The 27,983-nt window shown below is 44.9% G+C and overlaps 1 protein-coding gene across 3 annotated transcripts in view; it reads left to right on the top strand.

The window, feature by feature from the left end:
- The first annotated feature begins 916 nt into the window (after positions 1 to 916).
- Positions 917 to 27,983, top strand: part of FER1L5 (fer-1 like family member 5) — a 102,114-nt gene continuing 75,047 nt past the window's right edge. For all 3 annotated transcript variants that reach the window (XM_082229648.1, XM_082229649.1, XM_082229647.1), the window contains exons 1-12: positions 917 to 1,742; positions 4,326 to 4,381; positions 9,394 to 9,485; positions 12,067 to 12,175; positions 13,859 to 13,943; positions 14,625 to 14,752; positions 16,081 to 16,209; positions 19,525 to 19,587; positions 23,393 to 23,443; positions 24,646 to 24,676; positions 25,919 to 26,034; positions 27,696 to 27,819. In XM_082229648.1, coding sequence (XP_082085774.1) covers positions 1,658 to 1,742; positions 4,326 to 4,381; positions 9,394 to 9,485; positions 12,067 to 12,175; positions 13,859 to 13,943; positions 14,625 to 14,752; positions 16,081 to 16,209; positions 19,525 to 19,587; positions 23,393 to 23,443; positions 24,646 to 24,676; positions 25,919 to 26,034; positions 27,696 to 27,819 — 1,069 coding nt within the window. In that variant the 5' untranslated portion in view covers positions 917 to 1,657. The remainder of the gene's footprint in view (positions 1,743 to 4,325; positions 4,382 to 9,393; positions 9,486 to 12,066; positions 12,176 to 13,858; positions 13,944 to 14,624; positions 14,753 to 16,080; positions 16,210 to 19,524; positions 19,588 to 23,392; positions 23,444 to 24,645; positions 24,677 to 25,918; positions 26,035 to 27,695; positions 27,820 to 27,983) is intronic.

Below are 27,983 nucleotides of genomic sequence, written 5' to 3'. Positions count from 1 at the left end.
TTGTAATCCACACTCCAGAAATTCCATTTTCAGTTTCTGCTCTCAGGAGCCGTAATATGCCACATCCCAAACAAAGAGACACCATTAGTCCCGGACAGACATTCAGAATTCCCCTTTGTAATCTCACTCCATCTCCCAGGATGCTGGTACCTCTGCAAAAACACTATAACTCCAGTCCAGAATTCTTTCCATCCTTCCGCTGAGAGTAGCTGCCAAAACCGTCACCCAGTCAGTATTATATTTAAGCCATAATGGCAGCAGAATGCTCTTTCAAGCCCGCTTGCATATTTCAAACAGTTGCCCTTTGGGGGAGGTTTACCAGGTAAAACTGCAAGTACAAATATATCAAAAGAGAATAATAAAGGCTCACCTCCCCCTGGGGTTATACAATTAATCCCATCAGTTAATTCAGCAAATGGGCCAGTCCTTTGTGCTGTCTTGCTCCTCAGCGAAGCTACTTTTGTTTTCTGCTCACATACTTTTGTTTTCTGCTCACAGGGATAATTTTAACTACATCACAGTCCACCATTAGTGGCAGATATCCAGAATTCTCCTCTTTGGTCTCCTACCAACTTCTAATGAGATGGTACCTCTGCACTAACACATTAGCTCCAATCAGGAATTCCTTTCATCTTTTTGTTAATGGTCATTGCCAGAATCATGGTCAAAATTTCGCACAGCCCATTTCGTAATTATGCTTAGCGTCCACTCATGTATTTCTAACAGTTGTTCTTTGTTGTTGTTTAGTCATTTAGTCGTGTCCAACTCTTCGTGACCCCCTGGACCAGAGCACGCCAGGCACTCCTGTCTTCCACTGCCTCCCGCAGTTTGGTCAGACTCACGTTTGTGGCTTCAAGAACACTGTCCAACCATCTCGTCCTCTGCCGTCCCCTTCTCCTTGTGCCCTTAATCTTTCAGTTGTTCTTTAGTTGCGACAAAAGTCTCTTCTCCAGATCGAATCCTTCTCAGTGGCTGGTTAAATTAGCAAGTTATTTTATCTCCACTAGTTCAGAGAATGCCTGTTAATTAAATCTGAATATTTATCTTAAAAAACAGGTGTCCTCTGCTCATGGCGTTGGCTTTGGAGAGTTGCTGAGATGCTCGGTGCATTGTACCCAGTGCCCCCTGCCCCCCACATTCCTTCAGAACAGGCAGCAGGTATCAGACCCCAGGCCCTGAGGGGTTTGGGGAGGATAATTACTCCCATATTATCCTCATTGTTCACAGAAAAGGGCTCTGCTGTTATGGGCACAGCCATTCGCCATGGCAGCCAAACAGGAAGTTAAAAGCATAAAGGTTACATCCTTAGAGCAGTTCACATATGGAATATTTATTGCCTTCCTATTGTGACCTCACTTTTTAGAAGTTTTCCTTCCATTTTTCTCCTTTATGATGTCAACAGTCAGATCTGGATGCTAAAGAAGGCTCCATTCCCTTTGAAAAGGGAAAATTGAGTGACAGGCTTTAAAGGGGGCTTTGGAATAAACCATTGGATTGGTTTGGGGTCCTCATTAGCAGACTATTAACAGTGGAGAAAGAGAGGGAGACTTAAGGGGACATCTATAGTTTATAGGATCCCTGGCAAATAACCAAAAGGGATCATCATCAGCTTTTTTCAGAAATATAGTTTGGAGGGGAAAGCAGGAGGTTGCACAAGATGTTGCGTGTTTTTGTTATGTCTGCTCATTTACAGCTTGAACAGGAAGATCGCCCTGATACGTATGTGACTGGTTCCTTCAGAGGTAAAGCAGTAATGCAGTTCCAATTGCCTTTGAACAATTGTATTCTTGTCAAGGTTATAAGTAAGTCATGTTACCATGGGACGTCTGAATATTGTGTTAGCTGCAGAATTCAGCTTGCTAAGAATCTCAGCTTGATTACTTGAAACAAAGATTCTAGACCTTAGGACTGCAAACGCAGGGCCAGCCCACCCACGAGGCAAGGTGAAGTGACTGCCTCTGGCAGCAACATTTACTAGGGCAGGAGGTGCCATTTTGGGATCCAGCTCAGGTGTCAAAATGCATTGGGCTGGCCTTGTGCAAACATGTACTGGAAAGTGTGGGGAAACAGCCAGATAGAATCCCAGCACCCAGAGGAATAGCTGGGTGACATCTGGGTGATAAAAGGTTTGAGGAGAGATTGTTCAAATGTGCTGTTTGCATAATACAGGGTTTTTTAAACAACAACAACAACAAACCAGCTTTTCTTGTCACACATCTTGAGTGTGGGAAGGGGCCACATCTCAGTGGCAGAGCCCATGCTTTGAAAGCAGATGGTCTCAGACTCAGTCCCTGGCATCCCCCGTTTTAAAAAGCTCCAGTATCAGGTGAAAGGAACAGCCACTGTCAATCCATGTGGACAACCCTGAACTAGATGAACTGATGGTCTGGCAGCTTTGTGTTTCATCAAACCTGGGCCCTCCAGGTGTCCAAGCTACAACTTGCTAACTGGGACTGATGGGAGTTGTAGTCCTAAACACCTGGAGGACAACAGGTTGATGAAGGCTGATGTAAAAGGTGAAAAGGTAAAGGACCCCAGATGGTTAAGTCCCATCAAAGGCGACTATGGGGTTGTGGCGCTCATCTCGCTTTCAGGCCAAGGGAGCTGATGTTTGTCCACAGACAGCTTTCCGGATCATGCAGCCAGCAGGACTAAACTGCTTCTGGCGCAACAGAACACTGTAACGGAAAACAGAGTGCACGGAAACACCATTTACCTTCCTGCCACAGCAGTACCTATTTATCTACTTGAACTAGCGTGCTTTCAAGCTGCTAGGTTGGGAGGAGCTGGGACAGAGCAACGGGAGCTCACTCCGTTACAGGGATTCAAACCTCCAACCTTCCGATCGGCAAGCCCAAGAGGCTCAGTGGTTTAGGCCATAGCACCACCCGCGTCCCTATGTGGAGGAACTTAGGAGCAAAAATGTCATTTTCATGTTTAAAACACAGATTACATTCATCTCTGATTATTGCTGATTTACATGCAAGTGAACTCCCTCTCCCTTGAGCTAGTCAAACTTCCAGATCTCATTTGCAATCCTGCTAGTCCTGTAAAAGGAAGTTTATAGAGCATAAGCAAAGCACTGCTTTAAAAATAAATTATGAACCAATGATGGCCGCAGCGACAGAAGATTTTAAACAATAGTCCCAGATTGATTTTTCATGGTTAGGTTAAGGTTAAGAAAAAATGACTATAATTTCTAGGATGCTTTTTCTACTTGTCATTATAAAGAATGACAAAGGGCTATTATTGAACTGGCAAGAACTACTTTCAAACTTTGTGTGGAATAATAATAAAAAGAGCCAGCGTTCCCATGGCAACCTTTGGAAAAAAACTCTAATGACGGAGCTGAAGGAGGAGTGAAGTTTCCCAATATAGTAGATTATCGTCATATAAAACTACATATTTAAAGGTAATAGCCCATGAACTGAAGGTCACAAAGGTAACACCATGGTACAAGTGTCTAAAGCAGTGTCCAAATTCTGCTAGCAGTTATTCCGAGGTATAGGAAAAAAGAGAGAAGAGGCCAAGAAATGTTTGATTATTGATTGATTCATTGCCATTCATATCCCACGTTATCCCATATCCCACACAAATTGCTCTATTGCCAAAGTTGGCATGCAGGTTCCTGAGGTGGCAGAGGCTGCCTTTCTTGATGCCTGGACACAAGGTGGTGGACAAAATGTTACTTTGGCATTACTTTGCTAAATTTCTCACAAACTGCCCTGTCCATTTAAAAAAAACATTTTTCAAAGAAGGTTTTAGCTGACACTGGAAGCTAGAGACCCAGAAGCAGCTCTTGCTCTGTGCTGGACCCAAAGCTGAACTTTGGGATTCTTGCTGCTCAGAGAGACTGGGGTGTGCACAACACTACATTTTTACAAAGTTCCAGGTCTTGTTGGCATTATTGTGAGTTGGAATCCTCATTGGGTATAACTTTGTTTCCATCCTGGGGTCTGCCAAACACTAGGACAGAATGGGCAGTCTCCAACCAACACAAGGACTTCCACTTTTGCAACAAGACTCACCTGCCCCAAATCTGCTCCTGCTCCCTAAAACAGGTTTAGGGGGGACCCAGAAGAGAAAACCAGGAGGAAATCCCATGGTGCAAGTGGAAATCCATGTACTGACTGGACTTATTAGTCAGAGCTACTCTGAATACAACCCAACGCGGCCAGAGGCCAGTAGGCTCCCTGGAAATGGATGTGGTTTCTCTCAAAAGAACATGGGGATGATCCATGGACATGGCTGTTTGTCAGGTGTACTGAGCAAGGAGACCTATGCTAGTCATATTCATTGACAGAGTGTCTCCCCCCCCCCTTTAGATATTCACAGGGACACCAGAGTTGTGCAGAAGGAACAGAATCCTGTCTGGAATGAGGTAAACTCTTTAATCCTGTTGATGGACTCAGTCACTTGTCTGTGGCCACACCCACACCATCCATTTAAAGTACTTTAAACAGTCACAGTTTCGCCAAAGAATTCTGGGAGCTGTAGTATGTTAAGGGTGCTGAGAGTTCTGAGGGCATCCCTGTTTCCCCTCACATAACTGCCGTTCTCTGTGTGGTTTACCACTCAATCTTTCTTCAAAAAGAACTCCTGGAATTGTAGCTCTATGAGAGGAATAGGGTTCTCCTAACAGCTACATTTTCCCTGATGCTTCGGAGGAAGCCAGGACTGCACATCCCTCAACTCCTTGAAGGTAAAAACCAGGATGCCATCTTCCCAGACACCATCTGCCTGTTCCTTCTCACAAGAGAATGGTGGCCATTAGGGGCATTGTGCCCAAAAACATGTGTTTTGGGGTGCTGCGCAAAATCGCAACCCTGAAAAAAGTGCTTTTTCAGATGGAATCACAGCACAAAATCACACAAGATCACAGCACCCAAAATGACTGCCATTCTCTTGCAAGACAAAAGGGGATATCCCAGGTACACTAATGCGCAAAGCATGGGAAATAAACAAAATGAGCTTGAGCTCTTGGTACAGCAAACTAAATATGACATAATAGGCATCACTGAAACCTGGTGGGATAAGTCCCACGATTGGAATGTAATAATGGGGGGATACAATCTATTTCAGAGAAACAGACCAGACAAGAAAGGAGGAGGAGTGGCGTTATATGTCAGGGATGTGTATACCTGTGAAGAGATCCAAGATTTAGAACCTCAAAGCCAATGTGAGAGCATTTGGGTCAAAATTAAGGGAGAGAAGAATAACAGAGACCTCATTGTGGGAGTTTACTATAGATCCCCAAGCCAAACGGAGGACATAGATGATGCCTTCCTGGAACAGATGGCCAAGCATGCAAAAGGAAGGGAGATAGTAGGAATGGGGGACTTCAATTACCCGGATATTTGTTGGATGTCAAACTCAGCCAAGAGCTTAAGGTCAAACAGATTCCTCACTGGCCTTGCAGACAACTTCATTGTCCAGAAAGTGGGGGAAGCAACAAGAGGAACATCCATTTTAGATCTGGTCCTAACCAATGTTGATGACCTGGTTAGTGGGGTAGAAGTGGAAGGATCATTAGGCGCGAGTGATCATGCTCTTCTGAAGTTTACTATACAGCGGAAAGGAGCAGCCAAGCATACTAGGACTCAATTTCTTGACTTCAAGAAAGCCGACTTCATAAAACTTAGGGAAGTGCTGGGTGAGATCCCATGGACAGCAATACTAAAAGGAAAGGGAGTTCATGATGGCTGGGAGTTTGTTAAGAGGGAGATAGTAAAAGCACAACTTCAGGCAATACCAATGAGACGGAAACATGGAAGGTGCCTAAAGAAGCCAGGGTGGCTATCTAAAGAACCTTTAACTGAGTTAAGATTTAAAAAGGATGTGTATAAAAAATGGAAAAGGGGGGAAACCACCAAAGAGGAATTCAAACAAATAGCCAGCACATGTAGACACAAAGTCAGAAAAGCTAAAGCACAAAATGAACTCAGGCTTGCTAGAGAGGTTAAAAGCAACAAAAAAGGCTTTTATGGGTATGTTCGTAGCAAAAGGAAGAACAAAGAAACAGTGGGGTCACTCAGAGGAGAAGATGGTGAAATGCAAACAGGGGACACAGAAAGGGCTGAACTCCTCAATGCCTTCTTTGCCTCAGTCTTCTCCGATAAAGAAAACAATGCCTGACCTGAAGAATTTGGAGCAAATGATTCAGCAGAGGAAACACAGCCCAGAATAACTAAGGAGATAGTACAAGAATACTTGGCTAGTTTAGATGTATTCAAGTCTCCAGGGCCAGATGAACTGCATCCAAGAGTATTAAAAGAACTGGCAGATGTGATCTCAGAACCACTGGCAGTCATCTTTGAGAATTCCTGGAGAACAGGCGAAGTCCCGGCAGACTGGAGGAGGGCAAATGTTGTCCCTATTTTCAAAAAGGGGAAAAGAGAGGACCCAAATAATTATCGCCCAGTCAGTCTGACATCAATAGCAGGGAAGATTCTGGAGCAGATCATTAAGCAAACAGTCTGTGAGCACCTAGAAAGGAATGCTGTGATCACCAATAGTCAGCATGGATTTCTGAAAAATAAGTCATGTCAGACTAACCTGATCTCGTTTTTTGACAGAATTACAAGCCTGGTAGATGAAGGGAACGCAGTGGATGTAGCCTACCTTGATTTCAGCAAGGCATTTGACAAGGTGCCCCATGATATTCTTGTAAAGAAGCTGGTAAAATGCGGTCTTGACTATGCTACCACTCAGTGGATTTGTAACTGGCTGACTGACCGAACCCAAAGGGTGCTCATCAATGGTTCCTCTTCATCCTGGAGAAGAGTGACTAGTGGGGTGACACAGGGTTCTGTCTTGGGCCCGGTCTTATTCAACATCTTTATCAACGACTTGGATGATGGACTCAAGGGCATCCTGATCAAATTTGCAGATGACACCAAACTGGGAGGGGTGGCTAACACCCCAGAGGACAGGATCACACTTCAAAACGACCTTGACAGATTAGAGAACTGGGCAAAAATAAACAAGATGAATTTTAACAGGGAGAAATGTAAAGTATTGCACTTGGGCAAAAAAAATGAGAGGCACAAATACAAGATGGGTGACACCTGGCTTGAGAGCAGTACATGTGAAAAGGATCTAGGAGTCTTGGTTGACCACAAACTTGACATGAGCCAACAGTGTGACGCGGCAGCTAAAAAAGCCAATGCAATTCTGGGCTGCATCAATAGGAGTATAGCATCTAGATCAAGTGAAGTAATAGTGCCACTGTATTCTGCTCTGGTCAGACCACACCTGGAGTACTGTGTCCAGTTCTGGGCACCACAATTCAAGAAGGACACTGACAAACTGGAACGTGTCCAGAGGAGGGCAACCAAAATGGTCAAAGGCCTGGAAACGATGCCTTATGAGGAACGGCTAAGGGAGCTGGGCATGTTTAGCCTGGAGAAGAGGAGGTTAAGGGGTGATATGATAGCCATGTTCAAATATATAAAAGGATGTCACATAGAGGAAGGAGAAAGGTTGTTTTCTGCTGATCCAGAGAAGCGGACACGGAGCAATGGATCCAAACTACAAGAAAGAAGATTCCACCTAAACATTAGGAAGAACTTCCTGGCAGTAAGAGCTGTTCGACAGTGGAATTTGCTGCCAAGGAGTGTGGTGGAGTCTCCTTCGTTGGAGGTCTTTAAGCAGAGGCTTGACAACCATATGTCAGGAGTGCTCTGATGGGGTTTCCTGCTTGGCAGGGGGTTGGACTCGATGGCCCTTGTGGTCTCTTCCAACTCTATGATTCTATTCTATGGTTTTTCTAGGAGACCTGCGGGGGATGGGACTGTTTACAATGGTATCATAGCACTTTAAATGTATGGTGTGAGGGCACATGGCCTCCCAGGCAGTCTTCCTACCAGTCTGCTCGTGTTCACAGCATACATTTAAAGTGCTATGATACCATTGTAAACAGTCCCACACGGCAGCCCACACGGACACATTTGAAGGGCTGCCGGCTGCCCTGTTTAAAGCTAAAGAACCTTTAATGGCTGCCTTAAAAATGGTAGCGCTTCCTGAAATTTAATTCCTGTTTTTGAATACACCTTTCAGAGTGTCACCAAAGATATTAAAAGATTGGCAGTACAGATTTATAAAATGTGTTTGGAATGGGGGGTAGGGACCAAGAGTTGCTTAAAAAATGAAGCATAGTTAAAAACAATGTGGTCTGTTTTTCCCATCCATAAAACTACATTATGAAGCAGCGACGCAAGTGGCCATCCCAAAGACTGCTAGTCTGACCAGCATGGTGGTCTCCCTCACTCATAAGTTATCTAAACTGAGGGAAAGCAGTTGAACCTTTGGGTGAGCTCCTCCCATCACCCAGGAGCATGTGATTGTCCCTCTAAGACCACCCGATTCCCTAGGCCAGAGGGATGCTGGTTTGTTGTTCAAGCATCCTAGGAGTGAGCACAGAACCTAGATCCAGGGAGTTTTTGATCCAAACCCCCTGGCACCTGACCATAGACAAGCAGACCTTCTAGAATAAGGGTTTTTATTTATTCATTCATTTATATTTAACAAAATATATAATGCACACTGCTTGATTGTAGTAAAACTCTTAACTGATTTACTCAGAATATTAAAAGGAACAATAAAAACAGTTGAAAATGCTTAAAGCTATTAAAACCTAATAAACAATAAAAGAAAATGTTTGGATAGACTTGCCTAAACAAACATGTTTGAAGCAGGCACCTAGAGGAAGCAAGAAATTCTGAAGTGTGAGTGGTGCCACACTAAAAGATCAATTTCATAAAATTAAGGAATGACTATTTTGTGGCACATGTGACTGTGACAGTTCCACAGATCACAACTGTTGGGTGGTTGTTCCTGTTTACTTGCTTCAGAGATCAGATGCATCTACCCAGCACTTTGGGATTAAACTTCTAGAGACCCCAAGGAGCAAGAATGACTATTCTAGGAACTCGTATCAAAAAACTTTTTAACAAAAATAAAGTATGTTTTTGCTCAGGCCCAGTATCAGCAACCCAAATAATCAAGCATCTGCTAAGGGCCCAGTATTATCATGATTATGATTATGATTCAGAAGGATTCATCACCAGCCAGTTCCAACCCAGCCAGCCTGTCAGTTTACGCAACATAGCACTTTTCCTGCCCACCTCATTCCACCCCACCCCCTTAAACAAAGAGGTTCTTTAGAGAATAGCCACAGTAGCAGCAACACCAAGTTGGGCACGGCATTTTGCATGATAAAATACATCAGGCAGACACCACATTTCCAATACAAACTGAGCAATGACTCAGCTCCCATTCAAAACTGACACATCGCGCAGGAGCCAGGACCACCCACCCAGGACCGCCGTGTCCAGGGCAAGGTGAGTGACTAGCACCATCAACCACTGACTGCTTTTCTTGCTTTCCCTACAGACCCTGGTGTGGTATTTGGATGGAGAGTTGTTGGACAGCGACCCTTTTGTGACTGTCCACCTCCGAGAGTGGAGCACTAAAGCTGTTGACAGGTGAGTCACCAGAAGAAAGCCAAAATGGAGCATCTGGGGGTCAGGGGCCATTCTTGTTTGCATGCACTGTTGAAGGACCCGTTTGCAATGCTATTCTCTAGCTAAGTCGTGCGTACAGAAATGCATGTTCTTGGGTAAAATATGCATAATAATGTATATATTAGGGATATAACCCAAAAAATGCATTATACCACGAGAAATTGTTTTGCAAAATTGGGCATATGAGGCAGAATTGCATACAAGAATGTGTATATTAGGAAAACGCTGCACTAAAATTCTCATGGAACTTTCACGAGGAAAACAAAGCCAAACCACAAATAGATGTGGAAATGTGCAAAGCTGAACTTAAGAGTGGGAAAAGGAGAAACTGATAGAACCTGAAATTGGTAGTAATTCATCCATCCCTAGTGGAGCCTCCCCAGGTGATTTAGAACCCTGGAAGATCAGAGTCCTAAACTGTGCAGAGAGGTTTCACAGTGCAGGAGGGGATGATGAGGGAAGACGGACCTTTGAGCATTTGCACACACACACCCCAATGTTAGTTTTACACATCAATAGACTTCCTGATCACTGTAATCCATGCACTGGTAACTCTGAGGCTAGATTACTGTAAAGTGTTGTATGTGGGGCTGCCCTTGGGCCTCGTTCAGAAGCTCCAGGTAGTGCAGAATGCTGTGGCCAGAGCACTGGTGGGAGCTTTTTGTTGAAAACATGTGGCACCATTGTTAAAACAGCTGCATGAGCTGCCCGTCTAATACTGAGCCACATTCAGTCTTCTTGTATTAATTTACAAAGCCCTGAACATCTTAGGTTCAGGATACCACAGGGATTGCCTGAACCCTTGTATCCCACCACAATCATCTACAGGAACATCTCTGACTACTCCCAGAGTTGGTGGGGCTCAACAACAGGAAACAGGTCCTTTAGTGTCATCAGTCTAGCACTGCTAATAGAGATTCAGCAGGTGCCTTTTGTACTTTCAAATGCCTGCTAAGAACTTTTCTATTCCATCAGGCCTATACAGGCAATTCAGAGTTCCTCATCCTCCACACCAGTCTACAGATGTTTGCTTTTAATTTGTTTGCTTTTAACCTACTTTTAATTTATTATTATTTTACTGGATGTTTTTAAATATAGTTCTATTGCTGTAAACTGCTGTGGTATATTTCTATGCTACAGTGGTATATAAATAGGAAGGAAGGAAGGAAGGAAGGAAGGAAGGAAGGAAGGAAGGAAGCTAAGAACCCATTCCTGAGTTCTAGTGTGTTCTCAAAGTCATCCAGCCCCGGTTTCTGTTTTGTTTCTTAACTTGAGCACTTGTTCCATCTCGTCCTCAGGCATCAGACTGAAGCTTTATTCATGGTGTGCTAGTTTTCCAGGTGTCTTTTGAGGGGGTGGGGTATTCAAATGTGGTATATTCTTCTACACCTGCAAAGGTCTAGGGAGAAGTAGGAGGGTTATCTCTTGTTTTTGCTAATTGTGTAAACTGGAATGAAGACCCATCTACCTTCAGGGCAAAACTGCAGGTCACATGAAGTGTACCATCTAATGGAACTGTAGTATTTAGAGACTGCTGTGTTTTTGTTTGTTTGTTTTTGTTTCCTTTTCTTTCCTTTTCCTTCTTTGGATGTTGCTATGGCCTTTAGCTAGCGCAATAAAATCCAATAAAAATTTAAAATACGCAACTTCTATGATGGAGAGAAGAATTGGGAATGGTGCATGGGTTGGTGCATTAACCCCTCCCTCCCCTGCCAAAGTTTTTACAAATCTTGCCATCCCCCTGCAGCTACACATTGCAACAACAGCAGCTTCTTTCCTGGTGCAAGTAAGTCATGGGCTTTTGTCAGGCATGTGGCAGAGTTCAAGCCCCTCCATGCCCACCATGACCCCAGTCCTCATCTGGACAACTACTGAGTTGTATAGGGAAGCTTTTTAAGATTTGATGTTTTACTATGTTTTCATATATGCCGGAAGCCACCCAGAGTGGCTGGGGCAACCCAGTCAGATGGGCAGGGTACAAATAACAAATTATTGTTATTACAGTACTACGAAAGGTGTACAAAAGGGTAAAATGTTTAATGCCTCATGCGGTTTGACCCTCAGGCAGACACTGCCATCAAATTCCAGTGGATAGTGGGTGGACCTAGCCAGATAGGTGGGGTATAAATATATTATTATTATTATTATTATTATTATTATTATTATTATTATTATTATTAAATTAACAGCTGACTCTAGCATCTTCTTGACAGTGCCAGGGGAACCTGGCATGTCACAGCCATTTACGTGTTACAAAATATTTGCATCTTTGTGGAAGGATGTGGTTTTTGGTGGGCTGGGAGGTCTGACTCCTGTGTGCTTCCTCCTGACCCAACTTTGCCCAACATGGAACCTTCCAGATGATTTGGACCACAACTCACATCAGCCCCAGGCAGCATAGGCAGCATAGATGCTGTGGGGTTGTAGTCCAAAAAATCTGGGGGGCACCATGTTGGGAAGGGGGTCTCCTTCTAACACACTGCTAACTTTTGCACTGGCTTTGAAGCTCTTTGACGACTTCCCCTTATATCTCCTACTCTAGGAATTTTGGCTTTGCTAGCATAGCCCTAGGAGCTGCTTCTGAAAGACCCAGAACTTTGATCAACATCAAGAACCTGGCACTGAGGGATGACAATCTGAAACCAACTGGGGTATGCCAGGAAAGGGGAGTCTGTGTGTGAAGGATGAGGGGATCTGGGTGTCCATCTGAGAGGTAGTGAGAGGCAGTGGGCCCAGGACAAGATTACATTGAGTTCCCTCTAGATCAGCCTTCCTCAACCTTCTGCCCTCCAGATGTTCCGTACTCCAGCACCTATCATCCCTGAATCGGCTATGTTGACAAGGGCTGATAGGAATTGGCTGCACATCTGGAAGACACCTAATAGGAAAATACTGCTCTAGATTGCTAGATTTTGAACAATGCTGATGTGGCTTGCCTCCCATCTAGGGTTCCCTGCTGTGGTGTTGCTTTTCCATAATTATTTAGAAGTAGAATTAACAGGGTGCTTTTAAATAGCCTTAGAAGGGACCTTTGCTGAAGTGCACTTATTTAGAAGTTTGTAAACACTGGTCATGAAGAAGGGCATGGCACTGAAAGATAGCATTAGATTGTCCAGCAATGCTCTTCCCATAACTTAAATCTTCCTATAATATTTAGTCACAAGTCTATTCAGCAATAGTCCATTCCATGTTGATTTAAAATGTCCTCTTTGTAGGCCCAACTTTTTAATTGAACAGAAATGATTAAAAAGGCCGGAAAGTGCACACAGAAAGGTTTATTAAAGGCACGGGAGTCCCAAGACACCTCAGTAGCATTTTGCCTGTCTATACAGGACAGGACAGTGCTGCAATTTCTTATTATTGCACACACACAAAACCCACAAATTGGGTCTATAAAGGTAGGATAAGTAGAATAAAAACACTGAAATGCAATTATGTGGTGATGGGATCTGTATTATCCATAAATTTAAGTGAGTGAAGGATGGCAGTCCCAGAGTAAAAGGCTAAAAGCAGCCATAGACCCAGTTGTGAAAGAGCCTCAGTGCTTGTCAGCCATTCCAGCAACTTTTCTGGCAATGGCCAAAATAGTGACAGGCCGGATCAAGTGTGGCTGGAGAAAAAGAGCAGAAGGCAGTCTTGCAGATAAATCCACAAAATTAATAGCCCTCTAAGTAATTATAAAGGCAACCAAAACTCACAATGTGGAAGATATTTGAGGCACACCAGCAGCCTGGAAGAAATTAAGAAGAAGCTGACGTTCATCTGACGTACAGAAAATTCTCGTCTGGTTGCCCAGAGAAAACCCTTCCTTACCATGAGTGAATAGCTATATAGCAGCCTGCATAGATAAGCTAAAATAATTATTTCTAAAGGAAAATGTAACATTCAGAGAAGAATCCACAAATATTTCTTAGGGGGCCTGGTATCTACAGTGTGGGTGCACACTGGCTAAAGCAGACATAAGAAGATGAGGATTCTTATATCCAAACTGTTAAAAACTTGCCCAGTGATTTCTGCAGTTCAGGCTGTTGTTCTAGGGATGTGAGCAGGCCAGGCTGCCTTCTTTAGGTTTCAGGTGGGGTTTGCTTGGGAACCCCTTATTGTTTTCACTTTAGCTGCTTGCAAACTAATACCAGTGGCGTAGCGTGGGTTGTCAGCACCCGGGGCAAGGCAAGTAATTTGCGCCCCCTAACCCGTGGATTTGTGCCCCCTAACCTGTGGATTTGCGCCCCCTAACCCTAACCCCCAGATGTTGCGCCCGGTGCAGCTGCCCCCCCGCACCCCCCCACGCTACGCCACTGACTAATACACATTCATGTGACTCAACATTTCAGTGTACCATCACTGTGAAGATCTGCTTTTCGCCTGCAGAACCTGCAACAGATCTGCCATCAAAAAAACATGATTTCAGGAAATTTAGTAAGTATACAGTTGGCTTGGGGACTGATGCCCACCTAGTATTGCTTACCAGCCCACAAGCTTGGTTCCTCATTCCATGATGGGCCTCTAAATACTGAACTGCCAACCATGAGAAAGTCATCATTTCTAAGATGATTTTGATGAAGCAATGAAATCTTAACACCTCATTAGCTTCCTAAGGAAATTTATATTTTCAGTCTATTTGATTTTTTTTTCCTATAAGGTGAGTCTATTTTGCTTGTGTTTTTATGTACAATTGCTGTGCCTTTGTATTATTATTTCTATCAGTTATATTGCTCAGAGATTATATTGTTTCCTGCTTGGCAGGGGGTTGGACTCGATGGCCCTTGTGGTCTCTTCCAACTCTATGATTCTGATTCTGTGATTCTGCTCACCTTCTTATGCCCCTTATGGGTCCCATTGACTTTGTCTGCATTTTTCATACATAAGTCTGCACATTCCATGTGTGTGCAGCAGACTGCGCTGCAATGTAAGCAACACCACCTTCACTCCTTTGTGTTTGAACCACACATTAGCCCCAGGAGGAAATATTTCTGTTTGCCTTTGATTAATTCTTGTATCATTTCAGAGATTCTGTGCATGATATTGCTTCAAATATTTAGGGGGGAAAGCTATGGAAACAATAGACGTTACAGCACTGTTATTTCTGGTCTTCACCAGTTTGCTGCCCCATCTTTGCAAAGGATTCTGAAACGGAAGAACTGGTTCCAAAGGAAACAGATATCCAAGAGGCAACACCAATGCCCACACCCAAGAAAGTGTTGGTCGACAAGAAGCAAGTCTTTCAGGTAAGGTGGTCCAGTTGCTGAGGTCAAAATGTAGGAACAATCATTGTTTTAAGACATCTGATGCCATCCTGATGCCATCCAGTTGCAGCCATACTGGCTGGGACTAATGGGAGATCAGGTGCAACAAAATCTGGATGATGTCTAGTTAGTCTCCTCTTTCTATCTCAACTATTTTCCCTTGGATGTAACTCACTGGTAAAGATATCAGAGAATTGCAACAAAAATGGAAGTGGGACCATAAATTGTCAGTGTTCACTTATTTGTCCCATATCTGGGACATACCAGTAAATCAATCTAGTAAATACAATCAGTATTTGCTTTTGCTTTCAGTCCACCAATGATACATCACTGATTACATTTCTTCCCCATTTGCACTACATATCCTTTGCATCAGAATGAATAGGGGGTAATAATGTGGTGACAATGCAATTTAGTTAATTAATTATGTAGATTACATTTGTTATGTAAGGTTTAGGTTTTGCCATTGACATTGCTATGGGCTTCGGCTGGTCGCCGCAAGGGGCCTGGTAGGAGTTTTTCCATTTGGCTAATTGGCTGGTTTGGAGCCACTTGGTTTTTTCGCCTACCTCGTAGCAAACTGTCACAACTCCCTCGGTTTTGGCGGTAGGCATTGGCCGGGGTATTGTCATGCAAATGAGGTTGGGGGGGAGGAACGCCATCACCTCCCCCAAGGCTTGAAGGGTAGTTCGTTAAAGGACTCCGAGGGGCGACGCCTCGTCCGAAACCTACGGAGGCTAGGGCCTAAAGCGCGCCCCCGAGCGGTAACCCCTCGGGGAGCGCCTAGGGATATGCATCTCGGGTGGCTCCCCCTGTTGGTGTTTAACCCTTCCCGGTTAGACCGGATAGTCGGATAGGGGCCAATGCCTAAAGCCAATACCCTTCTTACCTGTAATCAATAAAGTTGTGGCCATTTTCGCCCATTAACCTAAATCTTTGTGTCCAGTGTCTTTATTTATTCCACCGTGGGGGGGGGAGGGAATAGCCACGCAATTTCACTGCAGTGGACAGTGAGAGACGTAATGCAGGCTTGGGCAGAAGATGAGCTGCAGTGGAACAGTGTAGCGTGTGACATATACATGGCGAACCAGAAAATGCTGCCTTCTTCCATTCCTACCCACTGGCTTACATCCTGGAGTCTGAGCTCCACTACCCCTTGTCACCTTCACCTCTTTGTTCTCTTATTTTGGCCCTTTCTCCAAGCATGTCTCCATTCTGGGTGTTGCTCAGCTGCCTGTTGGCCATAGACTATGACAACAGATCACAGGTGCCTTCAGAGTGTGGCCAATATGTTGTCTCTCTCCTCCTAGGTGCGGGTTGGAATAATAGAGTGCCGGCAGCTGCAAGAAAACAACATCAAGCCGGTGGTCAAAGTCTCTATTGGGGATTACGTGTTCAGGACGAGAATTAAATTTGGGATCAGCCCCTACTACAATGAGGTTGGTATTCTGTGAGCTTTCGGGTGGCATGCACAAACACTGTCCTTGGCTGACAGGGGCTTTCCTGTCTGGGGCTCAAATGAAAAAGTCATTGTACAGTAGCAGGATCTTAGGACTTGAAGGTGCTGGCTTCCTAAAAGGAATATTTGAACTGCCTGCTTTCCTAGAATGAACACACTATGAGGCTGTTTGCAGTCATTTCTGCAATGTTGGGGAACCTGTGGTCCTCAAGACATTGCTGGACTCTGTCCCTCGTTAGCCCAAACCAGCATGGTCTATGCTCAGAGATGATGGGAGATGTAATTCAACAACATCTGGGGGACAACATGTTTGATACCCCTGCTGTAGAGGGTAAGAGGAACAGCTTTCCTCCTATCTACAGTCCAGCAGCAATAGCTCAATAACTATACAAATCGAGTGGAGGAAGCCAGTTGGACAGAGGAAAGCTACTTTCCTGGTCCAATATAAGTAAATGGTGTTATTGTCCAGACCATAGTCAACTGCAATCCAAAGAAAATGAAAGAGAGCCTATAGCTCATTGGTAAAGCAACAAAGGAAGTGATCTTATGTCACGTCAGCCCGTTGGTCCACCTAGCTCAGTAATGTCAACACTGACTGGCAGCAGCTCTCCAATCTTTCCCGTTCATACCTAGATATGTCAAGGATTGAACCTGGGATTTTTTGCACTCATAACATTCTCTGTCACTGAGCTTAAGGATAAAAATAATTATAATTATAATTATAATTATTATTATTATTATTATTATTATTATTATTATTATTATTTAATATTTATAACATGGGTGGCTTCAAACACACATTTAAAATAAATAAATAATAAAACATCAAACATTAATATTAACAACCTGTTCATTCAGATATCTGATCCAAACTGGCGTGTTCAGTTAAACAGTTTCCTCCCTCCTGCATTTAAACAACAGACAGGAAAAACCCTTTCTTGCCTGGGATAGACAGGTCAATGGTTTGGTTCAGCATAAGGCAACTACATTTGTCCAAAATGATTAGATATAATTGGGAGACTAACCAATTAACCTTCAGTTGCTCAAGCAGTTGGGACCAGTTGGAACTGATGAAAAAAATCTAGAATCATAGAATCATAGAATCATAGAGTTGGAAGAAACCACAAGGGCCATCGAGTCCAACCCCCTGCCAAGCAGGAAACACCATCAGAGCACTCCTGACATATGGTTGTCAAGCCTCTGCTTAAAAACCTCCAAAGTAGGAGACTCCACCACACTCCTTGGCAGCAAATTCCACTGTCGAACAGCTCTTACTGTCAGGAAGTTCTTCCTAATGTTTAGGTGGAATCTTCTTTCTTGTAGTTTGGTTCCATTGCTCTGTGTCCGCTTCTCTGGAGCAGCAGAAAACAACCTTTCTCCCTCCTCTATGTGACATCCTTTTATATATTTGAACATGGCTATCATGTCACCCCTTAACCTCCTCTTCTCCAGGCTAAACATGCCCAGCCCCCTTAACCGTTCCTCATAAGGCATCGTTTCCAGGCCTTTGACCATTTTGGTTGCCCTCCTCTGGACACGTTCCAGTTTGTCAGTGTCCTTCTTGAATTGTGGTGCCCAGAACTGGACACAGTACTCCAGGTGAGGTCTGACCAGAGCAGAATACAGTGGCACTATTACTTCCCTTGATCTAGATGCTATACTCCTATTGATGCAGCCCAGAATTGCATTGGCTTTTTTAGCTGCCGCGTCACACTGTTGACTCATGTCAAGTTTGTGGTCAACCAAGACTCCTAGATCCTTTTCACATGTACTGCTCTCAAGCCAGGTGTCCCCCATCTTGTATTTGTGCCTCTCATTTTTTTTGCCCAAGTGCAATACTTTACATTTCTCCCTGTTAAAATTCATCTTGTTTGTTTTGGCCCAGTTCTCTAATCTGTCAAGGTCGTTTTGAAGTGTGATCCTGTCCTCTGGGGTGTTAGCCACCCCTCCCAGTTTGGTGTCATCTGCAAATTTGATCAGGATGCCCTTGAGTCCATCATCTAAGTCGTTGATAAAGATGTTGAATAAGACCGGGCCCAAGACAGAACCCTGTGGCACCCCACTAGTCACTCTTCTCCAGGATGAAGAGGAACCATTGATGAGCACTCTTTGGGTTCGGTCAGTCAGCCAGTTACAAATCCACTGAGTGGTAGCAGAGTCAAGACCGCATTTTACCAGCTTCTTTACAAGAATATCATGGGGCACCTTGTCAAATGCCTTGCTGAAATCAAGGTAGGCTATATCCACTGCGTTCCCTTCATCTACCAGGCTTGTAATTCTGTCAAAAAACGAGCTCAGGTCTATCTGGGGATGTGAGAGTTAAATGCTCACACCTTTGCTTTTGGGGACTGTTTTGATTTTGATATGCTTCTGTAAAGGAGAAGTTTTTTAAAAATAAAGTATTAACATAAGAACATAGGACTAATCTTCTGGATCAGGCCATTGGCCCATCCAGTCCATCATCCTGTTCTCACAGTGGCGAACGAGGGAGCAGAACTTGAGCACAAGAGTAGCGCTCTCCCCTCCCATGGTTTCCAGCAAGTGGTATTGCTGCCTACAGCTGTGGAGGTGGAATAAAGCCATCATGACTAGGAGCCATTGACAGCCCTCTCCTCCTCCGTGGATTTTTCTAATTCTCTTTTAAAGCCATCCAAGCTGGTGGCCATCACTGCCTCCTGGAAAGCAAGCTCCATGGCTTGACTGAACACAGCATCTCCTTCTAACAATATTCTATTTTCTTTATCAGCACGTAAAACAACTGTTTTGGAGGGGATTCAATAACATGCATGATGGTGGTATCATCTTTATGGTCCTTTTTTGCACCTGCTGAAGACAAGTCTATTCACCCAGACCTTTTAAAAGACATACATTTTACTTCTGGGCCACTCTATTTATAACTGAGTTTTAAATTGTGCTTCTGTGTTTTTATTTTCTTGTTGTTTTATTAGGTTTGTTTTGGTTTGCTTCCTGTGAGTACCCAGAGAACTCTTGTTATAGTATAGCTGCATAAAAGTAGAAACTAAACGCATGAATGATTACTCATGTAGAATGCCCTTTAATGGGTTTGAAGCTGTAACAAGGACTTTACAATATTGCCTCTGCTGCAAGGTTGTCATCTTACTGCAGCCATAGGCAACCTCGGCCCGCCAGATGTTTTGGGACTACAATTCCCATTATCCCTGACCACTAGTCCTGTTACCTAGGGAAATATCTGGTGCGCTGAGGTTGCCTATGCCTGTCTTACTGAAACCTGGGTATTTCTCTTCTTCATTTACATTTGTTTGATTTTCCTTAGACATTCGTTCAGACTTTTGATGAGAGACCTATGCAACTATTTGACCAGTTCATTGACATCCAGGTGAGAAAGCGACATCTGGTCCTTCCTTTTCAACAGAATCCCATGTCCTCAAGAGTAGCCCATGTGGTGCTCTCCAAAGGCTGCCAGGCTCCAGCTCCTAGCAGCCCCCAAAGTCTGGCACGATAGGAGTTGGATTCCAGCAGCCTCTGGAGGACAAAAGGTTAGACACGTCTTGCGATTGCATTACCTTGTGATTCTTGTAAAGAAGCAGCAAATTGGGTTGTCGGCAACTGGGGCCACATTAGCACCATAAATTTGAAGCACTATTGTGTCACTTTAAACAGCCCCAAAGAATCCTGGGAGCTGTAGTTTGCTAAGGACACTGAGAGTTATTGGGAGACTCCTGTTCCCCTCACAAAGCTACCATTCCCAGAGTGCTTTAACAATCAATCCCTCTTCACAGGGAACTCTGAGAATTGTAGCTCTGGCAGGCTTCATTCGGACTCAGGGCTGATAACCTGGGTTGCAGAACTGGCAATTTTGTAAAGGAAGAAGCAGGCCAGACGTAAAGTGACTTCTAGTCCAGAATCTTCAGAGAGTCTTAGTGGAACAAGGAGGCAGGAGGAGCCGTAGCAGAAACTGAGGAGTGGATACAAAAACAAACACAGAGATTCCCAAGCATATACCGTATTTTTCGCTCTATAACACGCACCTGACCATAACACGCACATCGTTTTTAGAGGAGGAAAACAAGGGAAAAAATATTCTGAATGAAACAGTGGACGTATCATTTTTGTGCTTCATGCTGTGGCCACAGACATGTGATCTGATGGTGAATTTGGGGTGACCCAATGCAAAAATCCTGAGAATCCCTGTGGATCCATGCTTTGTAACCACGTTTTTGCACCATTGCAGCCCCAGGCAACAGTGGGTGCGTGATTTTTTTTGGGGGGGACAGGCTGTAGCCATGGACATGCTATGTGCTCTGATGGTGAATTTTGGCTGACCCAATGCAAAGATCCTGAGGATCCATGTGGATCCATGCTTTGTAACCACGTTTTTGCACCATTGCAGCCCCAGGCAACAGTGGGTGCGTGATTTTTTTTTGGGGGGGGGCAGGCTGTAGCCATGGACATGCTGTGTGCTCTGATGGTGAATTTTGGCTGACCCAATGCAAAGATCCTGAGGATCCATGTGGATCCATGCTTTGTAACCACGTTTTTGCACCATTGCAGCCCCAGGCAACAATGGGTGTGTGATTTTGGTGGGGCAGGCTGTAGCCATGGACATGCTGTGTGCTCTGATGGTGAATTTGGGGTGACCCAATGCAAAGATCCTGAGGATCCATGTGGATCCATGCTTTGTAACCACATTTTAAGTGGGGAGGGAAGGAAAAACACAGAAGGCTAAGAATGCAGGAGAGGGCTATAACGTGAGGAAAGGAAGGCAAAAGTTCCCCCCCACCCACCCACACAAGCCAGCCACTGTTTAAGGATTTCATCCTTTTAAATGGAAGAAAGCATATTTGAATGCTGTGTGTCTCCAAAAACAAAAAGCAGGAAGTCAAATCAGAATTTTAAGCCGAACCTGTAATCTCTCTTCCCTTCACAAACATTGTTCCTCCGGAGCACAGAGAGGATAGAGCGACGCTCTGCTTTCCTCTCTACTTGCCTGGAGGGGAGGGGCTTCCCCTGCTCTTTGTTCCGTTTGAGCAAACACAGCAACGAAACAGAGCAGGGAGGGCAGTAAGACCCTGAGGCAGAATGCAGGAAAGCAGCAACTTCCTGTCTCACGGAGCTCCCTTCTCCCTGAAGCGCGGTTTGATTTTTGCCTTATTTTTCGGCTCACATTCGCTGCATAACACGCACAGACATTTCCCCTTCCTTTTTAGGAGAAAAAATCTGCGTGTTATAGAGCGAAAAATACGGTAGGAACAAGGCCATCCCACCACCGTCCCCAGCAAGTAGCTAGAACCTTGTCCTCCAGCCACATCCTCAGCTAAACACTGCAAGGTCCCAGGGTCATTCATCGCAGCTCCAAGGAACCTGGCCAGGTGAGAGGTTGCATGACCTGCTTCTGAGACGCTGCAGGCTGTGGGCACTCTTTGCCACTCCCCAGCCACGCTTCCTTCTCACAAGAGGTCACAACACCTAAAAGGCCACAAATGACTGTTAAGCAACTAGTAGAGTAGACCCATTGGAATTCCTTCACTTGTTAGGCCACATTCACACCATACATTTAAAGCACTACAATACCACTTTAAACAGTCCTGACTTTCCCCAAAGGGTTCTGGGAGCTGTACCATTAAGGGTGCCATTAGGGAGGCCCCTCTCCCCTTCACAGAGCTATAATTCCCAGACTTCCCTGAGGAGAGGGATTGTTAAACCACTGTAGGAACTGTAGCTTTAGGAGGGGAATGGGGGTCTCCTAACAACTCTTGGCACTCTTAACAAACTACAGCTCCCAGAACCCTTTGGGAAGCCAGGACTGTTTAAAGTGGTATCATGGCACTTTATTATGTAGATGTGGGCTGAGAGAGCTAGCAGGGCAAAAGCAGGAGACACCCATTCCTGGGAATGAGGCATAATAATAATAATAATAATAATAATAATAATAATAATAATAATAATTTATTATTTATACCCCGCCCCGCCCATCTGGCTGGGATGCCATCTAAGAAGATGCCATCAGGCAGCGGAACCAGAAATAAGGATAGAAAACCAACACACCATTTTCCAAGTGAAGTCCAAGCTTGACCCTGACACTTTTTGTTAGCTCTTTCAAATCAGGAACATAGGAAGTTGTCTTGTATCAAATCAGGCTGCTGGTGTATTTCTTATACACTGGCTGGCAGCAGCTCTTCAGGGTTTCAAACAGATGTCTTTCTCAGCTTTACCTGGAGTTTCCTGAAACTGGGACTTTCAGCAGGCAAAGCAGGTAGTCTCCCTCTGGACTGTGGCCCTTTCCCCGCCTAGCCCGACGGTAGGCAAGTGTGGTGTGTACACCAGAAGAAGTGGTGTGGGCTGGTGGCTCTTGAGTCACCTTCCTCCAGCTTCCATTGATTATGTTTTCCATTCTTCCGCACCCTCTGCGCAGACAGTTGGTTGTTGCTGGGTTGCCTGTTTTGAATTTTAAACTCTTAAATCTATTCCTTTTCCTCAGAGATACAAAAGAAGCCCCAATGCAAGTGGTAAAAGGATAACGCAGCTGCTAAATGTATCTCACTTAGACTAGGGGCAACCCATGTGGTGTGGTGCCCTCCATATGTTTTGGGTGAGGGTGCATCGCCCAGTCCAGTACCAGCAGCGTATTCAGGGCACCCCATTAGAGGGTGGAAGTCTCTGTCCAGAAGCCAAGCATGGGGCAGGCGGGCCTTAGAGCTTCCAGCAAATGGCCTTAGTGTGGCCACCTCAGGAGCTTGGTGTCTCGGAGAGGCCAAAGTCCTTGGCATAACCCTGAAAATGTTTCAGCCCTCCAACAGGAGGCTAGGACAAATATACACCCGATGCCTGAGCCAAAATTCCACCTACTTCTGTAGCCAATAAAGCTGTGGCCATTTTTAATCCAGATTGTTGTCTGGTTGAGTTTATTTTATCACTCCTTGTTTTAGTCACTGCCTGGGGGAGAGTGGAGCTGCGACTGAGGCCACAATTGCCTCTTACTCAGACCAGACACAACCAGTGTGGTGGGGGCCCCTCCACATACAGTATTTTGGAATTCAGCTCCCATCAGCTGAATCAATGATCAAGGATGATAGGAATTGTAGTCCTCACCATCTGGAGGCACTGCATTGCCAACCCCTATACTAGATGAACAAGGCAGCTTTGTGGGAGGGGAGGGGAATTTATGTGTGTTTCTTTTTTAGGTGCTGAACTCCAAGGCAATACGGGCCGATTCCCTCATTGGGGTCTTCAGGGTGAGCAGATGCAATTTTGGCTGATATCTACAGAGGCAGAAATCAAGAGGTGCCTCCCTGCTGGTGATGCTCAGTGGGCCTGAACTCAGGACTGGGCCTTGAGCTGCTCTGGGCTGGCCCCCAAGAGAAGGGAAAGAGTCTTTTTTAGAAGTTCTGATCTCTCAGCCAAGCTTTTGACATTCATTCATTGTTTGTTTGTTGTTTTACCACTGGTAGCACTCAACATCTGGCAACATCCAACACTTAAACAGGCTCTATTTATGGCAGCTAATTACATTAGAGCAACAACTACTAAATGCAATGCTATATTAGGGTATCGTTTGCCTATAAAGGCATACATCAGTGAAAATGCCATACAAAAATGCATTATCATAGGGGAGAGTGCTTGCAAACATGTCTATATTTGTTAAAACTGCATTTAAGAATTAGGGGAAATTCATACTAATTGCTGCAGAAATGTAAGAACTGAATTTAAGATTGGAAAAAGGAGAAACTTAGAAAACCAGAATTTGTAAATCCCTAGACCCAGCTCATACCTTGGGTTAGTTTCCTTGGAGTGAAGGCCACGGAAGGCTGATGGTGATTTCTGTGGTAGAAGGTTTATAAACACAGGCTGAGCATGTTCTGGAAGGTTTACAGTATTAATCTTCCAGCTGATCATCTCTTCCTCCTACTTTAGGTTCCTGGGGTGGGTCACCAAAGCCCTAGCTTTGGATTCTTGCAGAGAGCAAGTCAGGCCTCTGTGTCTCTTCTGCAGCTCCAGCCCCAAGACGGCCATTCTCCTGTGTCCTTTTCCACACAGAGATATCTTGAAGACATCCCCTTTAGCCAGGGAGAGGGAGGGAGACACACCCTCTTCCACTGACCACCCAGAAGAGCCTCCAGAGATTTAGAGTTTCTGTGACAACACATTAGCATACATTACAATACAGATACTTAATCGACCTGCCTATGCTATTTCCTTAATAAAGAAGCATTTGACCATTTTAGCAATCTCCCCTATTCCTGTGGAACCCCATTTTAGTTATAAAATCACAGGATTGGAAGGGAACCCCACCTCCCGCAAAAAGGAAAAACCACCACAATTTAGTCCAACCACAAACTCTTTGCAATATTCTGAATTGCCCTGAAATTTTCCCACAGCTCAATTTTTCCTTTCCTTGACAATTCCTCTAACTCCTTCTGTTTTTCTCTCTCTGCAGATTGAGATCGGGCTTGTGTATGAATCTCCAGGTACTTTTGTCTAGAGCCCAGTGGCGGGTTTAAGGGCTCTTAGGAGGCAGGGTGTCCAAGACCCTTCAGCCACTGTTCCCTTCCTCCGCCCTCCATTGGGCTTTGTGCTCCATCCTCACATCACAAGCTCCATGGATGTTTTCGGTGTCAGATCCTGTTAATTGTCCTACTGGTTGTTTTGTGCTAATATGCTTTTTATATTGTAGTGCGTTATATTTGTATTACATATTACAGCTGTTGTGCTACTACTATATTTAAATTGCCTATTTTCTATGTATATTTGTGGGAAATGAAATGTAAACCGGCTATTGTAGGACATGGGATGGTATTACTACGCTATAGAGCCCGTCAGATTTGAGTATATGGTGATGGCAATTGAAGGCAATTGAGAGTGAGAGCTAGTGAGGCAATGTAAGCAATCAGATTAACCTTTTCACAAGGAGTGCCTAAAAGAATTGGAAAAGGAAGGGCCAAAACCATTCATGGAAACTTGTGAAAAGTTTCAGCTCAGACCTCAGATTTAGGGCTTGACAGCTTATATTACCTACAGAGTAAGGAAAGAGGGACTCTGACCAGGTCACACAGTTTTATATTGACGTTTGACATAAAGGAAGCATCCTTGTGATACTGTTACTCATAGCAACTCCCCTGCGAGGACTTTTTAGTTAAGAGAAAAGGTGAGCAAGAGGTGAAATGACAGAGGTGTCTAAAATGATGCCTGGCCTGGAGAAAGTGGACAGAGAAACGTTTTTCTCCCTCTCTCATAACACCTGAACTCATGAACAACCAATGATGTTGGAAGATTCAGGACAGATAAAAGAAAGCCCTTCTTCACAAAGCAGTTAAACAGTTAAAATATTGAACTGTGGAACTCACTCCCACAGGAGGCAGTGATGGCCGCCATCGAGGATGGCTTTAAAAAAGGATGCGGCAAATCCATGGAGGAAAAGGCTGTCCTTGGCAATCAGTGGCTGCTGCCCATGATGACTATGCTCTGCCTCCAGGGCTGGAGGCAGCAAGGCCTCGGAAGACCGGCTGCTGGAAACCCCGGGGGAGAGAGGGCTCTTGGCCCCGGGTGCTGCTTGCAGGTTTCCCACAGGGATCTGACAGGCCCTGGTGAGAACAGGATGCTGGCCAAGCCTGATCCAGCAGGATCGTCTAATGTTTTTAAAATGAATGTCTGTCCACAATTAGATGGCACTTCTGGGTGGTGTGAATGTTGGCTCTTGTTCTTTTCCCTAGGTCATGCTCTGATGGGCAAATGGCTGAGCCTCTATGACCCAGATAATCTCAATGCCGGACTAAGGGGCTATGTGAAAGTTAACCTCTGTGTCCTTGGAGCTGGAGATCAGGCACCGGTAAAAATCTTTACATTACAACATCTTCACCACCTCAACAGAGGCTTGTCACGGGCATTCAAGTTCATGTGATGCCATTGGCAGCTATTAAAATGATGGGGTGCCTTGTTTGGATAATGGAATAAAGCATCATTTTTCAAGACTGGTAGGTCAGACGCCAACTTGCTAAATGGTTTAGTAGAGCAGGACAGGCTGACTAGACAAGCAGAACTCTTGGTGGCCTTGTACCAGCAGCCTAAATAGGAAGAACTTGGGGTTTTAGCAGCAACATTCTTAAGAAGATAAATATTATCTATACCTGGGTCCTGCTACAGGATGCCAACATCAGCTCAGTTGATAGCTCAGTTATTAGAGTGTGGTGTTGAGAACATAAAGGTTGCGGGTTCAGTAAGGGACAGCTGCATATTCCTGAAGTAGGTGATCCTCAGGATCCGTTCCAACTATGATTCCATGATTCTTCTATGTGGGGTGCCCACCCAAATTCCTATGCCAGACTGGGATGGTGGATATGGAGTGTTAGACTTGGGGAACAAGGTTCAAACTCCTATTTTGCCCTGAAGCTCAGTGCGTGAATGGGGTCCAGTTGCTCCATCTTGACCTTACCACCTGTCTCGGTTTGCACCTGCCCCTACATGAAGAACTTCACAGGAAAGCTGCTTGGGGTTCCCCCACTATCTAAAGGGCCTTTTGGGTAGTAGCACTCCAGCCATGGAACACCCTCCCCAGAGAAGTTTGCCTGAAGCCTGCCTTTTGTTTGTCGTTGCTTTTCCTTCTCTCACCTTTTGCAGATAATTTTAATTGCTCTTGCAATTCTGTGGTCTTTAGCTTTATTTAAGTTTTATTTGTGCCTATATTTGAACTGTTGCAGACTTTTCCAGGAACATGAACAAGCAGCGGAAAAAGACCTATAATTAATTCATTACCTTACCTCATAAGGTTGTTTTGAAAACAGAACCATGAATTCTACTCTGAGTACCTGGCCAAATCGAAAAGGCCCACCTTACACCATTGCCTGCCCCCGTGTGACCCTCCTGTGTGGCTCACCACAGGAAGAAGCTACAGGACAGCAGATCCCACATGCCAGATCTACTGTTTTCTTGGGAGATGGCATGCCTGTTAAACTGGGCTGAGTTTTCCACAGCTTTCCTTGCATAACTGTGGGCTGGTTCCAACATTGCATTTGTTCCTGCTACAGGGTTTGTGCTCCTTTTGCAGCTGCCAGTGAAATGAACACAGAAAATGCCCTGTTTGAATCTGAAACTCCCTCCGTGTCCTGTAGGGATGATCTGTGACAGCTTTCACCCACCTAGGGCCCTCCCGATATTTGAGACTGAAAAAGGATTATGGGGAAGGGAGCTCCCTGACAGAGCGCCGGCTTTGCTTGCAGGAAGTCCTGCCCCCCCCCCCGGCATCTCCAGGTGGGGCAGGGAATGTCTCCCATCCAGAGTCTTGGGAGCCGTTGCTGGTCAGTGTGGACAACACTGTGCCAGGTAGGCCAATGGCCTGATCCATGACAAGGCAGCTTCCTGTGTTCCCATCCATCCCCACCAGCACAGCTGGGGCAGGCTGGGGCTGATGGGGGGGTGTGAGCCAAAAACATCTAGAGGGCCACCAGCCACATCTGGGTCACAGGTTTAAGTTGCGCCTTTCTCTTCTCCAAGGATGCAGCCCATTTGCCAGACAGTGGCGATTTGGAAGCCAACCTCCTGCAGGCAGCAGTAATGCCAGCAGCACGCAGAGCCATGCTCCAGCTCTTTGTATACCGAGCAGAAGATTTGTCTCCAAGTAAGTTTGCCACCCCCCCTCTCTCTCTCTCTCTCTCTCTCTCTCTCCACACACACACACACACACACACAATATTACTTCTGTTTGGCCGGTGCTTTCTAGGCACAAGTTCGAGAAGTTTTTCATTTGCCCATCTGCTTTCCCCAGAAAACTCACTGTTTACT

The sequence above is a fragment of the Podarcis vaucheri genome (assembly GCF_965113315.1).
Source record: "Podarcis vaucheri genome assembly, chromosome: 7".
In the NCBI taxonomy this organism is placed as follows: domain Eukaryota; kingdom Metazoa; phylum Chordata; class Lepidosauria; order Squamata; family Lacertidae; genus Podarcis; species Podarcis vaucheri.
Note: the sequence above shows the minus strand (reverse complement) of the source record. Positions and strands in the feature narration are given on the sequence as shown.